General features: G+C 51.6%; 4 protein-coding genes across 4 annotated transcripts; 1 reads left to right on the forward strand and 3 right to left on the reverse strand.

Annotated features, from left to right (window-relative positions):
* Positions 1–506: 506 nt before the first annotated feature.
* N0V89_011953 (uncharacterized protein) lies at positions 507–2,202 on the reverse strand (the record flags this gene model as incomplete). Its single annotated transcript, XM_056220679.1, has 2 exons — positions 507–1,429; positions 1,482–2,202. The coding sequence occupies 2 exons, from the start codon at positions 2,200–2,202 to the stop codon at positions 507–509; spliced, it is 1,644 nt and encodes a 547-aa protein (XP_056065982.1).
* Positions 2,203–3,162: 960 nt separating this feature from the next.
* Positions 3,163–6,286, reverse strand: N0V89_011954 (uncharacterized protein; the record flags this gene model as incomplete). The annotated part of the gene is made up of 4 exons (XM_056220680.1): positions 3,163–4,551; positions 4,697–5,279; positions 5,671–5,707; positions 5,755–6,286. The coding sequence occupies 4 exons, from the start codon at positions 6,284–6,286 to the stop codon at positions 3,163–3,165; spliced, it is 2,541 nt and encodes an 846-aa protein (XP_056065983.1).
* Positions 6,287–7,543: 1,257 nt separating this feature from the next.
* On the reverse strand, positions 7,544–12,132 carry N0V89_011955 (uncharacterized protein; the record flags this gene model as incomplete). Its single annotated transcript, XM_056220681.1, has 3 exons — positions 7,544–8,041; positions 8,089–9,432; positions 9,481–12,132. 3 exons carry the CDS (start codon positions 12,130–12,132, stop codon positions 7,544–7,546), a joined length of 4,494 nt encoding a protein of 1,497 aa, XP_056065984.1.
* Positions 12,133–12,960: 828 nt separating this feature from the next.
* N0V89_011956 (uncharacterized protein) lies at positions 12,961–14,308 on the forward strand (the record flags this gene model as incomplete). The annotated part of the gene is made up of 3 exons (XM_056220682.1): positions 12,961–13,203; positions 13,254–13,858; positions 13,909–14,308. 3 exons carry the CDS (start codon positions 12,961–12,963, stop codon positions 14,306–14,308), a joined length of 1,248 nt encoding a protein of 415 aa, XP_056065985.1.
* Positions 14,309–14,594: the final 286 nt, after the last annotated feature.

The raw sequence follows: 14,594 nt of genomic DNA on the forward strand, positions 1-14,594 counted from the left end.
GGAGAGTGGGGATACATATAGAGAAAGTTTAGCCGACGCGACAGGAAGTAGCAAGCGGCGCCCACCTGCGTCCACTGGTTTCACATGGTCACGTGCCAAGTAAAACTCGAGGTCACGTACGCATGTGCTTTCTATAATCACTTTCCGGTTGCTGAAATGATCGCTTCATACCCGGTGGCAGCTGTTAGTGCAGCACACATGGGTGAGCCAATGGCGATGGATTTTGTGTGTCACTGGCATATCTCTATCATATCGTCTATTACTCTGTAGTGTCCAAGCACCTCCAAGACCCGGGTCGTATATCGACATGCATCTGCTCTGTAAACAATGGTATGCAGGCTAAAACAGCGTTTCGCAAGCAGTGCGGGGTCTCTCAGACCATTCGTCGCCCAATGTGGCTCGATACTCGGCGTCTCCACTGTTGCAGAGACGCCGAAGTTACCCTCCTTGAGTATCTCGTCGTGGCAATTCATCTACTAGTGTACCTCCACCCAAGGCGAGTCTTTTCATCTCGGTACTGTGCCATCTACATCCCGCCCATCGTTCAACACCTTGTAATCGCCAAAGCAAGCCTTCGCATAGTTTGCTCGTTCTTTTGCCTTCGCTTGGGACTCGACGAACTGTTCGAGCGGACACATTTCATCTGAGCGTCCCTTGCAGGCCCCGCCTCTGATCGAAGACAGTGGCAGTATGCCGCCATTGAGCCTCATCCGCACGAACTTGTGCTTCGAGCTCTTTGACTCATCGCCGCTCTCATAACCATACTGCGATGCGTAATAGCGGACACGCTCCTTCTTTTCGGGCTTTGGGTGGGCCGAGTCACACCCGATGACTTCTGTGACCAGTCGCGCAGTGAAAGGGACCATATGCGCGACGTGGAAGAGGCGGCCTTCCTTTGGCGGATACTTCTTCAAGTCGGGTACCTCCCTGAAGTAGTCCACACTGAGTGCGGTGATGGCAGCCAGTATCATCTTGTCGTGTGTGAAATCCGCATAGAACTTCATGCCTAACGGGAACGTGTCTTCGTTATCTGTAAGACTGCTATTGACGCTGGTATCGCTTTTTTTGATGAGCTTCCCCTGCAGCCGTGCGACCAACTCTTCCACGTAGCCGATGCCTTGAGATCGCGCTGTCGGATTCCCAAAGGAGTGCTTGTAGAAGAAGCGGATGTCCAAGCTCTGTTCGAAACCCCGCCACTCGTCCCGGGTGAAGAGGTCGCAGAATTCCGAAACTCCAAGGAATTGCGTTTCGTACGCGCAGAGAAGCTGCATAGCATATGTGTCTTTGATTTGCAGATCGAAGTGCTTCGGTGTGTACTTTGACAGACGCTTTGTGGCGTGAGGCAGGTAAAGGCCTGCGTAATTCCACATTTGGTCATCTCCGATGGTACCAATACCATGCGCTTCAGAGTTGTTGCAACAATGTTGTGCTGCCATAGTCAGGAAGGGATCAGATGTACGTCAATATAACTGTGTACTTACCAGCTAGCGTGTTGTTCCATGGTCCAGGTTCTACCTCAGGTATGATAAGTGTGCGAAAAGCTTCCGTCCAGTTGGCAGAAAACTGAGCTGATTCCCGGTAGCTAGGTCCAAAGAATCCCAGAGCCCAATTCGTCATGCTGTTGTGCATCCTACTTTGCGAGGGAGTTCGCAATAGTGGCCTCTTATCCACATCCTCGGGCTGGTATCCGAGCTGCCCTTCCGAAGCATTATACAGCATTCTACCGTACACGTTCCAGAACTGAACGCCGGATGCGATCTCAGCCATAGCACCAATTCCAGTCAGGTACTCGCCACCAAGAGTGTTTCGCCATGAGTTCAAGAAAGCCAGAGGACCTTTGAAGTGTTTTCCTTCTTCGAAAGCTTTCATGACTTTGGATGTGAACCTTTCAATGTTGAGTCCATCCTGCGCGTCTCCAGGATGGGGAAAACGCTCCGCGTGTCGCTGCAGTAGATGGACCTGCTCAATTTGGCAGCCATTGGGCAAGCCAACGTTCTTTACCTTGAAAAGTTCTGGAGTGTTGTACCTGTAAGTTGATAATTGCCCCCAATGATGGGAGATGAAGTCCACATCGTCGATTGTGGACTCGAAAGGTCGCAGGGGTTGCTGCGCTCCATCATCGTATTGTGGCGCGAATGCTCGAACAATTGCAATGAGCAAGATCGCGCATAGAAGAGCGCGAAAGGACACACCGGTTGTCATAACGAAAACACACGACGAAAAAAACGTAAGACCTTTCCTCGCAGGAGTTGAGACATTCGTTGTAGTGGAAGTCAAGGTCTGCAAGAATGACGTCATTCTGCTGTGTCGCGTGTGCACTTGCCTTGGTAGGACGAAAACTCCATCATGTTGCGAGTCATACCCAGGGACCATCAAAACAATAGCCAGAAGTCGAAGACATCAAACACCTTCAGTACTTGTGTATTCTTTAAGGTGCAAAGCGTGTTCGGTCCTGCACGTCCCCCCGGCCACTCAGCGTCCGGTAGCCTCCATTCGACACCAAAGTCATTGGTCCTCAGCTTCGGGACCTGCGAACTATAGCTATTTCAAGCGACACGATGCGTTGATGTACCGAATAGGACTCCACACGTGATTGTGAGATGTATTCTATAAGCGGTCTGTGGATTGCTTCATCAGCCCTCAAAGGCTCAGGCCCAATCGCATTGAAGCAATGTGATTTGCTTAACCGCAGCTTTTATGAACCATCGTGAGTGTATTTGAATTGTCAAATGTCGTCAAATCCAATAGAGTGTGGCAGATTGAAGGGTATGTTCGATATGGTATCGTTTCTCTGAAACGTACATGTACACAAATTAACCTTTCCACCAGCAAGCCACGGAAAACATTCAACATTTTACAAACTTTTCATCCAACCAACCTACCGGGCAAAACTATGATTCGACTGCAACCCCCAGGTGTCGCCACTCCCTCTCGCCATCACGCTAGCGCAGCTATCGTTGCGGTTCCTTTCGAAGGCGTGTATTTGACTCAGAAACAGTCATGAGTCCGAAAAGGACAGCGTTGGTGATTCCCTTGAAGTGCAAGTACCTTCACATCATATTGTCTACTGCACAGAAAGTGTGCACCAAGTATTCATCCCAAATGCTCAGACGCCTAACGCCATACCCGTGCCGTAATTGCATAAATCGTTCTGACGTCCAATCACGACATTCCTCCACCGCCCACCAATCTCCACTGAACCAGCCCTCTAAGCACCATCATCCCGTCGTGTACAACCGCCCACCTCACCTTCCCCAAACACCGGCTCACCACAGCAGCCAACCCGTTTGTCCCCCTCTTGCCCAAGCCACCCGCAATCCCCTTCTCATACCCAATTTCCAGCAACCGGTCCGCATCGCTTTTCAACACAGTCTCTAGCAAGCTATCCATTTCCGCCTGCGGATCCCAAATGATCTCATCCTCGTCGTCATCGTGAAGACCAGACGAACGCGGCAGCACAGGTCGCGCATACCACACGCCCCAAATAGTCAGCGTACCCAAGTACACAGCCCATGGGAGGTGCCAGAGGCGGCTCCCGCCAAGGTCGCTGGAAGATGACTCAGTGTCGAGGATGGAGGCGCCTTGCTCCACGAGAGCTGCGGCGTGCCATACAGCTCTGCCCGCTTCTTTGAGGTTATCGGCAACCCATTTCTTGACGACCTTCTGGCTGCGGGCGTAATCTAACCGTGCCACGGGGCGCCCTAGAATGTGTCTTGCGCCAGCGTAGATCTGGAGGTCGAGAAATGGGGTATGGAGTAGGATGTGTGCGGAGTGGTAGAGGGAGGAGACGGCTGTTTGGAAGGCCTGAAATTCTTTGGCGAGGTTGTGGGATGGTGAGGGTAGGCGTGATTGATAAGATGAGCAGAAGGCTTCGAAGTCATGGTTCCAAGCCTTATATGACGCTGCAAGGCGGGTTTGCCAGTTGCCAAGCGGATTGGTGTCGACGACACCGAGGGACGTTTGGTCTCGCCTCTGCATATCCCAGGCAATGGACATGAGACCATGAAGCAGTAAAGCTCGCGATAGTGCATTGAGGTTCTTGGGGACCGAATTTGAAGCGGAAGGATTGAGGTACATCTTCACGCAAGATAGGAATAGAGGGCTTGCGGGTTGCTTCTGACGAAGCTGGTGCCAGCTCTCCGCCGAGTCCGCTTCCCAGAGAGATTGGTCACATGGCAGATTAGACCGGAGTTCGAATGCCGACATACAAAGAGACTGGCAGAAAAGAACGGCGTGCTGTGTGTCCCACATGAAGCAAAGGAAAGCCAGTCTCTTCTTCTGCTCGGCATCCACCCACGTCCGCCAGTCATCCTCGAGATCGTCGGTCGCGTCTTCGAGCGTCGGAGGCCGGATTGACTGGCAGTCACTGCGTCGGATGAGGTTGATAAGCAATCCATGGAACAAGTGGCTCATGTCGTGCTGTTTCTGACCGGCTCTGCTTTTGCCGAAGCATTCGACTAGCAAGATGGTTTGCAGGACCCAGAGATCCGGCTTCGCAGAGAAGCCTGCGTTTGCGAAGATTTGCGGTCGTAGGACATCGTGGATACACACCTAGCACTGGTTAGCAACCTTTACCATGTGAAATCAAGCTACATTTTCAGCAGTTCGATGTTTGACTGTTTGTTTGACCTGTGTCGTCCCAGGATCCACTAATAATGTCCGAATATCCAGCGAGCTATACACATTGAAGACTTACAGCAAGTTGGTGGGCATCTTTCTCGCCGTATGTGGCTCCAAGCAGCAATACCGACGCGAGCAGTAAGGTATCAACGTTAGATGGATCAAACGTGGACATGTGAATCAAAGGATAAGTTGTGTTGAATCGGGTGAAGAAGAGATCGCAGTAAGTCTGCAAGCACGAAAGTGATAGGAGCGGGTTGTCGCGCATGACTAGACTGCCATCCGGGGCCGTGGGCTGTGCGATGTCGATAAGATCCAGTACTTGAGCGCGTGCAAGCTCGTCGATAATAGGTAAGCATCTTGAAGGCTGCAGCAGCGACATCGGTCGCTCGAGATTCAGGGGGTTCTGAGGGGTATCTGGCTGGTGTGAGAAGACCGTTGAAAGGGGATTCATATTGTGGCTCCCCGTGGTCTCTCCTTGCTCAGAAGTCTTGTGGCTTGTTCGTGCATCCTCGGTCAGCGGTGGGGTTATCAGTGCAGCCGGAGGCGACATCTGTTGTGGAGAGTCTGTTCTCAGCGAAGGACCGGACCCATACTGTGCCGCAGTCGACATGGGTTTGTGCACCACTAGATGGTCGAGTTGCAGGTCGAAATCATGGCTAGGTTGGGAGACCGAATTGTTGAATTGAAACGACGGAAATGGGTCATCAAAAACTGGCTGCATCTGGCTCTGCATCGTCATACACGTCAGCACGGAGAAAGGAGTAATGTACCAAAGAAATTGTAAAAATGACTGAGAAAAGTGATGAACAAGACTGTACGAGATTGTGATTGGTAGGATGGGTTCATGGAGGAAGGAGGAAGGTGCCGCCAAGGCTGCAAAAGCGAGGAGGAAGGCGATACTGGCTCTGAATTTGCGTCTTGCGATACGATGGAGAAGCCTGAAAGAATGCATAACAGATCTCTCTTGTTTTGGACGTACAGCCATGCATTGGGTACAAGGATTGGGTATAAAAAAAACGCATGCATTGCGAAAGAAAGATAGTATACAAGACATGGGGACTTGCCTCTGCAGGAAATTTTAGATCTATGAAAAATTAGCGCATTTCATCTGTGGGCAAAGGATCTGCTTACCGAAAAGCCAGGTATAATTGTTCATTGTAGTGAATGGGTTGTTGAATGAGCTTGCCGTATCCGGGTTAAAGATGTCGTCAAAAGGAGCATCGTTGAACGCGAGGGGCGCAAGGGGCTCAGGCTGAGGTTGAAGAAGGTTGGTTGACCAAAACTGTCGGTCGATGGGGGAGAGGGATTCCGTTCCCGACAGTGCGGTAACGTCAAGGTTGGAAGGATGGTAGCCGCTTGAGATGCCAGAGTCGTGATCATCGAATGTGGAGCGGCAGAGTGAAGGATCACTTGAAAGTGGAGATATCGGCGCGCCGTGTTCGTGAGACTGGAACTGGGTGAGGTCGGATAGTGACTGAAGTGAATCCTCGTGATGCTGTGGTTGTTGAGGTGCAGAGTCGGAATGCTCTTCGACTGAAGAATCCAATGCAGGCCTTTTCGTCACAATATTCCCCTCGGCATCCTTCCACATACGCTTACGTGTGTTTAGTACACCCTGACCGTCGGCACCAGCTTCTTCGTCTTTCTGGCGGTGTCTTGCCATATGGCGGTCTGCATGGTGTCAACACCTTCCCGACATCAAACGCATGGGCCCTACGGCAAGTGAGGTAAGAAAGAAAACTGAGTGCGCACGCCATCCACTCTTGCATGATGACCAAAGTGGAAAAGTGGACGCAAGGGTTGGTTCGATGTCCATTCAGGGTTCCCACTCATGAGAAAAAGGGACGTGATTCCTTACCGAGCAAGTCTCTTCTCTTGAAATGTGCCCTACATCTCGAGCAAGTGAATTCACCCGTAGAATGATTGAGCAGATGCCTTTGCAGATGCTCTGCCCTGGTGAAACTTCTCCCACATCCGTCATTCTGACATACAAATCTTTTCTCTGCGTTCTTGCTCAAGTCTTTTCTCCTTCGTGCTCGAGGCATTGTGGAAACCGCCGTAGCCATAATCGAATCTCAGCCCTCAAGCTCAAACCGATACACGTGTTGGTAGAACGTTGAAGGTTGGGGGAACCGGGGATGGTATAATGGGGGTCGGAAAAGGTCCAAAATGGCAATTCCGGTCCCCTACTGTACAAGCTGGGAAGATTGTCGTCGGCCGAGATAAGCGTGTACTCGGAGTAAATAAGTCGCCCCTGTTCGGTAGCGCACAAGCGAGCATTCCGGATGCGGGGTTGAGCAAGCTAGCCGAAGGTCCAGTACGTGAATGGCAAAAGTGGGGCAGGAGAAGATAAGGAGTGGGGTCATGTCCTTGCCACAATCATCGTAGTTTGCGCCCAGCGCCGCTATGATTGCGCATGAACACCCCAGGGGCTGATACCATAGGTACTTGCGGCCCGCCTGTATCGTGGCATCAGCCAGGGTCCTTTGACACATCGCCGCCGGCGCGCTTACACAAGAGCCATATGCCACGGCAAACAATCCGGAGTGCGATAGAGCGAAGAGATACGGATCATTGTCGTGATATTAGATGTGTGTGGAGACACTTTATGTTATCAAGCGTGCGTGAAAGTTCGATTGATCACCAACCTATGGAGGAGAATGTTGTGTTCGTAAAAGAAAAAGTCGTGACTCAGGGCAGTGTTTGGAACCACAAGTTCTCAGCAGAACCATCCATGAAGTTGTTGCTAATCTTTATTGATACCACCCGAATATACAAAAGAGGCACTAGCGGCGATGAAATAGAGTCTCAAAGAAGACATTACAGTTCATTCTTGTGTATCAATCTCTAGTCGTATCACGTTTACAACAAATGCTAAGCATGCATAAGAGGAAAATGTAAACCCACGCCATGAAAACCACTACGCCACTGCCACGAAGAAATTGGTCTCCCCCTCCTTTCTCTTCACTTCCGCCCTCTTGACCAAATCATCTCCTACCGCCAAGCGCAACCTCTCCACCGTGGCGGGACTATCGAGCTTCCACGCATCTTTCCCAACTCCACCTAGGATACTCTGCCCGTTCATCTTCCTTGCCGCCTTGATCGCCTCTCTCAACGCGAAGAAGACAGTGCAGCCCAAGAACAACGGTGGCTCACCTATGCCTTTGCTGCTTTGCACAGTACGCAGGTGATTCCATGAGAGTGGCTTGCCATCATTGTCTGTCCGCAGCATGCTCACATTGAACACCTGCGGTATGTCGCTAAAACCAGGGATCTTGTATGTGCCCGGGCCCTTCGTGAAGAGTTCGCCGTTGCGCGTCCAAAGGGATTCTTCCATTGTGAAGAGGCCTTGACCTTGGACAAAGGCACCTTCTATCTGACCGTAATCGATTGCGGGGTTGATGGAGTTTCCGACGTCCTGGGTAGAGTTAGTGTGTATCGCATGCGAAGATTGATAGGGCTTACCATCATTAAGTCGGTCCTCAACACGGTCGAATCCCCGGTGAGCAAGTCAACCTCGACTTCTGAGCAGCCCGCGCCCTGCGTGAAGTAATAGTACATGGGCTTGACTGTGTTGATGTCGAAATCACCCCATTTGTAGCCAATGCGCGGCATTTTCCAGAAGCCGTTGGCTGCAAGATTGACGCGGTCTAGGTAGGCTGCGTGCACAATCTCTTTCAGTGGTGCATCTTTGCCTAGCTTCTCGCGATACGGTCTCAGGCGTTCGTTGAGCTGATCGCATGCGTTCTTGACAGCCATGCCGTTCAAGTCAGACCCTGAAGATGCAGCTGTGGGCGAAGCATTCGCAATCTGGTATGTCGAACTGTCTTGAGTGAAAATTGCATCGAGAGGCGTACCAAGCTCTTGCGCAGCGATCTGACACATTTTCGTATAGAGCCCTTGACCCATCTCGGTTCCGCCATGGTGCAGCAGTACACTGCCATCGTGATAGATCTTGATGTATGCACCAGCCTGGTTGAGATGTAGGGCAGTGGCAAAGCTGAGACCAAATTTGGTAGGGACAAGACAAAGCCCGCGCTTCTTCCAGCGGTTCTTTGCGTTAAATTCCTCAACTACCTTCTTTCGCTTTTCATAATCGGCAGAACGCCGTAACTGCTCTAGGAGCAATGGGACATGCCAATCTTCGTCGATGTGCTGTAGGAATGGAGTGTGCTCTCCGATCTTGTAGAGGTTCTTCAGCCGCAGTTCGTCGATATCCATTCCTAGGCCTTCCGCAACATTGTACATGATTGTCTCGGAGAAGTACATGCCCTGCGGCGCACCGAATCCACGGTAGGCTGTATTGCTGTGAATGTTCGTCTTGCACACGTGACCTCGAAGGAATACGTTTGGACACTCGTAGGAATTGTCGAAGTGAGTAATGCATCGGTCCATGACAGCGCCGGACATATCCTGCGAGAAGCCCGCATTGTCATATACATCTGCATCCATCGCCAGCAGCATGCCCTCATGCGACACACCGACTTTCCAGCGGGCTTGAACAGGATGCCTCTGTCCGCTGAGAAGCATGTCTTCGTCACGGTTGAGCATCAATCGCATCGGTCGTTTCTCCTTCTTGGCTGCGATGGCGAGGTAGCAAGCGAAAGGAACACTGCGTGATTCCTTACCACCAAAACCTCCGCCCATGCGCTTTACCCGTACATTGATGCGGTTGCTGGGTACGCCTGTAACGGCGGAGACGAACTCTTGCGTCTCCATAGTGTTTTGCGTTGATGACCAAACCTCCATGCAGCCGTCTTCACCAGAAGGAACCACAAGCGCAGCATTAGTTTCCAGGTAAAAGTGTTCCTACCATCCAATTAGTTCCGTTCTTGGGACAAATTCAGAAAAGCTTACCTGTCCTCCCATGCGGGTCTGTCCTTCGAAAATTCTATCGCACTTCGCGAAAGCTTCATCCATCTTATGTTGGAGGGCGAGGCCTTTCCGCAGCACCTTGCCATGTGGGAAGTAGCTGTTCGCTTCGATGGCCTCGTCGATGGTCAAGATTGCTGGCAAGGGCTCGTAGTCTACCTTGACCGCTTTTGCGGCGGCTTGAGCTTCGAGTGCGGTTTCAGCATACACCATGCCAATGACCTGGCCGTGATGTCTGACCTCTTCGTCAGCGAAGAATGGCTCGTCCTTCTTGATGGACCCCCAGATGTTCTCATCTTTGGGAAGGCAGTTCTTATCAAGGTACCCGACCACGCCGGGCATAGCGAGAGCTGGCTCCCAATCAACGCTGAGCAGCTTTGCGTGTGCTTTTGAGGAGAGAACCAAGCCGCCGTACAGCTCGCGTTCGAAGCGAGGCATATCATCGATGTACTCTGCCTCTCCAGTACACTGCTTGAGTGCAGAGAGATGCGCAATCTGCTTGCCAACGACGCGTTGCTCATATGGGTTCACATCGTCTCGCGCGCCGGTTGAAATTGCACGGTGAATCTCGTCTATGACTTCCGTATCAACATCACCAAGCCCAAGTTCAGCAGCAGACTCGTGCCAGAATCGGAAGAATAGCGACAGCGTCAATGTTTTACGATAGTCGGCCATACCTCCAGGAACACTATAGGGAAGGTTGTAGTCTTCGAGTAGACCAGCTAAGGCGATGTCTAATGTTTCTGAGTGGAACCAACGCTTGCCTCGTAACGCTTCTTGGGTCTTTGGGGAGTCTTTGGTCGTGGGAGCCATACCGCCATATACAATTGAAACTTCTTCGACGTTATTTTCGCTATCGAGCTTTACCCGGAAGGCAGCTGTCACGATCGCAATATCGTCATCCTTTCTCTTGGCTTGCTTATACGCTTTCAACACTTCCCGCGCACCAGGTTCAGGTAATGGTATCCGGATACGACTCAGAGCCGCATCCGGTGGTAGAGTAGTGGTTCGATATGCGACGAAGAACTTATTCATTGGCAATTCAATGGTCCCTTGTGACTTATTGACAGCCTCCAGCGTCGCGCCAGCAGCTAGGAGTACAGGGTTTGCGTCCGAGATGGGTGAGGCAGTCGCAATGTTGCCAGCGAGTGAAGCAACGTTCCGAATTTGTCGTCCAGCGAAGTAACGAAGCTGCTTGCGCAAAGCTTCAAGAACCATTGCACGCTTCCCCAGCTTGGCATAGACATCCTTACAGATCGCCTCAAGTTCAGTGAGTGAAGTGTTGGCAGACACTACCAGCTCCTTAGCGGTTTCGAGCTCAGCCTCGAGTGGAAGCTTTGTATGCCTCAACTCAGGGATGTCCGAAACGTAGACCGAGACCGCAAAATCGGAGTTCTTGAAGCGCACCTCGACTTGGACTTCGCTAGCACCACCAACCAACTTTGCCGACGGGTATGCGTCCTTCAGTTCCAATAACTGGTCAAGATTCGTTGGTCTGAACCATATTTTCTTGTCATTGCCGTAGCACAAAGGTTGCGGCTCATATTTCCAGAGAGCCGAAGGGAAGATCAGCTCGGTATCGGGAACATATTCCTGAAATTGGACTACCGGAACTCCCTTCTTGGTACTAGAAATCTCAGTCTCAAGAGAAGTCGCTGTCTTTGTTTCTTTGCCTGCACTATTCTTCTCTTTGCTCTTCAACGGCTTTGCATAGCTAGCTCCACTGACAGCAGGATCATGCTCTGGGTCTTCTGTGACGCTCACAATTGCAGGAATGTGCTCCTCCACAGGCGAATCTACTGGCTCTGTGGGTGGCGTCGATGCTCGGGATTTACTTCCGTTGGAGCTGCTATCGGAAGGCACGGTAGGCTGGTCGCGGCAGCAACCTCCCGGTCTTCCACAAGACCCCTTCGACGGACCACCGCAACCGTTTCGCACCAGGTCAGCAACCTCTTTTTCGGCCTTGCCATCGTCCGCATTTGCAATGCTGGGTATCTCGCTGAGCTGACCCTGGAGATCTTCGACAATGAAGGTCTTCGCTGCGTTCAGAATCGGCTTGTAGCCTGTGCATCGGCACAGATTTCCATCGAGGTGACCCTCCATCTCGATGTCCCGCTCGCTGAGAGTGAACCTTTTCGTCTCTGGATCGTACGAGTTCCTGACCATGGCATACAGACTCATAACTATTCCAGGCGTGCAGAAACCACATTGGCTACCATGCATCTTCGCGATTCGTTCTTGCAATGGATGGGGCTTTTCCACTCTGCCGATTCCTTCGACGGTGATGACATGCTTGCCATCGACGCCCACTAACGGGAACAAGCAGGCATTGACAGCCAAGTGCTTTATCCTCCTTCTTTCTGACGAAGTATCTGGGACCTGCAACACGACTGTACACGCACCGCATCCTCCCTCGCCGCATCCTAGCTTTGTGCCCTTGAGATTAGGTTGAGCGCGGATATAGTCCAACAGAGTCCAGTGAGGATTCGCATTGCTGATAATCGTCTTCTTTCCATTGATGTAGCAATGAATGTCCGGCGATTTGTATGTTGACTGGATCAACGGTGTGAGCGCTTCAGCGGCAGAGGCAGCGCGCGGCGGATTAGCAGCTGTCTTGGGTGGCGTTGGAAGAGCCATGATAGATGGAACCCTGTGAACTGACTTGTTGCTCAAAGCAGAGCTCGGGTCTGGGTTTCAACTCTCCAGTGCTGATTCAAAGGGAGCCGAAAGGTTCACCAACATTGACCGCAACGTACAGCTCTTCAAATGGTGAATGTCAGCTAACGCCCAGCTCACATATAACGCTGAAGTCATTGGTCGAATTCATTGGCCCGTTTGTTGGTAACGCCCTTCAAGTCCTACCCCGCCTCGGCCCGCCCTTCCACCATTGTTGGTACCTATCATCCACCCCACTCTTGTCCCTTGCTACACTATGTTCCACTTGTGATCCGCTCCACTTGGCGCGCCGTCTAGAGTCGCGAATCGCAGCTAGGCAATAGCAAACAAATTTTGGGAGACCCTCGCCATCCGAGTCGTGCCGTTATTTTCCAGGTTATGCGGCATCGGTACGTAGGCCACCAACCTAATCTTTACGTCGAAATACTGCACTACTTCCTCAAGACTGTACATATGTAGACATCCCTGGAGTAATCCTATGAATGTGACAGCGCACGAAGTACATGTAGCACAAGATCTTCGGAAACCTCCCTCGTTTACTGTAGTCGGCTCCGCATGGGGCGCCATCTAATGTTCCTGCTCATCCCCCATTCCTGCCACACCACTCCCGAACATGGGATTGGGTCATGCGTGTCGCGCGATGGCTGGAGTAGCGTAGGTACAATATAGATCCCCGGCTCGAAAATGCTAACTGTTTATTCTTTCATACTTTTGTGTTCCAAACCGTTGTGTTTACCTTCCGTGACATTCGTCACACGCTTACAGTCTACTCTCGCACGAGTTACAAACATGCCTAAAGCAGATACGCCGCCGGGGTTCAGACCCCTCAAGGACACGAGCTTGTTCACGCCCTTTAAACTGGGCGCGATCGCCCTTGAACACAGGATAGTACAAGCGCCTTTGACGCGTATGCGCTCAACCAAAGAAAGCGATGGTGTCACAGTGCCAAACGACTTGGTAAAGGAATACTATAGCCAGAGGGCGACCAAGGGCGGCTTACAGTTGACTGAGGCCACCGACATCTTCAAATATGTAAAGCTAGAATCGCAATGCTAAGACTGTGGCAACTGCTAACAATGTAGGCCGGAAATTATCCCGGAGCACCAGGGTGCTTCACGGACTCGCAAGTGGCCGCCTGGAAGAAGGTCACTGACGCCGTTCACGCAAAGGGTGGCTACATATTCTCTCAGCTTTGGCACACCGGTCGCGCCTCACCACCTTCCTTCCGTAATGGTCAGCAAACCGTAAGCTCGGGCACAGTTCCCATGACCGGTAAATGGCTCGATGGCGTTTCTTGCGAGGAGAACCCACCGCGAGCATTGAGCGTAGACGAAATCCACGACATCACAAAGAAGTGGGGAGAGGCAGCAAAGAAAGCGCGCGAGGCCGGCTTCGATGGCATCGAGATACATGGCGCGAATGGATACTTGCTTGAGCAGTTCCTGCACGACAACGTCAACAACAGGACCGACGAGTATGGCGGCTCCATCGAGGACCGGATCCGGTTTCCCCTTGAGGTCATCAAGGAGTGCTGCAAGGCTATTGGTGCTGACCGTGTCGGTATCCGGTTATCACCGTACAACTACTTCCAAGACACCAAGGACAGCAAGCCCAATGAGCACTGGGAGTACCTTTGTGAGAAGATCGCTGCACTGCCCGAAAATGAGCGACCTGCATACGTACACATGTAAGTCCAACAACCATCTACTTACATCTCCAATGCTAACATCCAAGTAGGGTCGAACCCCGCTTTGACGAAGTCCTCGATGAGCAGGCCAAACTTGACGCTCTCTCTACCTACACTTCCAACCCTAATGAAGGCGTCGAAGCGGAAGCTACCATCAAGCCGAAGACTAACAACCTCACTCGCTTCCGCGAGATTCTAGCAAAGGGTAACGTCCGGTTCATCGCAGCCGGTAATTTCAACCGTGACAATGCTGTGCCCAAACTAGACGCAGGCGATGCCGACCTCATCATCTTCGGTCGTCACTTCATCGCCAACCCTGATCTGCCCAAGCGATTGGCAGAGGGCTTGGAGCTAAACCCATATGACCGCACTACCTTCTACGGCGCCGATCCGCCGAGCAAGGGCTATACAGATTATCCCTTCTACGAGCAGGCAACGACCGCGGCGTGACTGAGTTCAAAGCTATAGGATGCGCGTACTTGTGCTCAATTGCATTGCCGGCGCTGGTGCGGATTAAGAATAGCATAGATATCTACCCGTGTCGTGGAGAGATGCTAGCAGGACAAATAAAATCATGTGTTGAATGTACAGTCGTGACTTACCCGTCTAGTCTTCCCTTTTACACGTCAACGTGAACAAATCCACCTTCCACATCATACACACCCATCAGCCCATAATGATCTGCCACAAACGTCGACCACCCCTCCTTCTCCGATATCCTCCTCGTCAACGCATT

The sequence above is a fragment of the Didymosphaeria variabile genome, assembly GCF_027946475.1.
Source record: "Didymosphaeria variabile strain IMI 356815 chromosome Unknown scaffold_9, whole genome shotgun sequence".
Taxonomy (NCBI): Eukaryota; Fungi; Ascomycota; class Dothideomycetes; order Pleosporales; family Didymosphaeriaceae; genus Didymosphaeria; species Didymosphaeria variabile.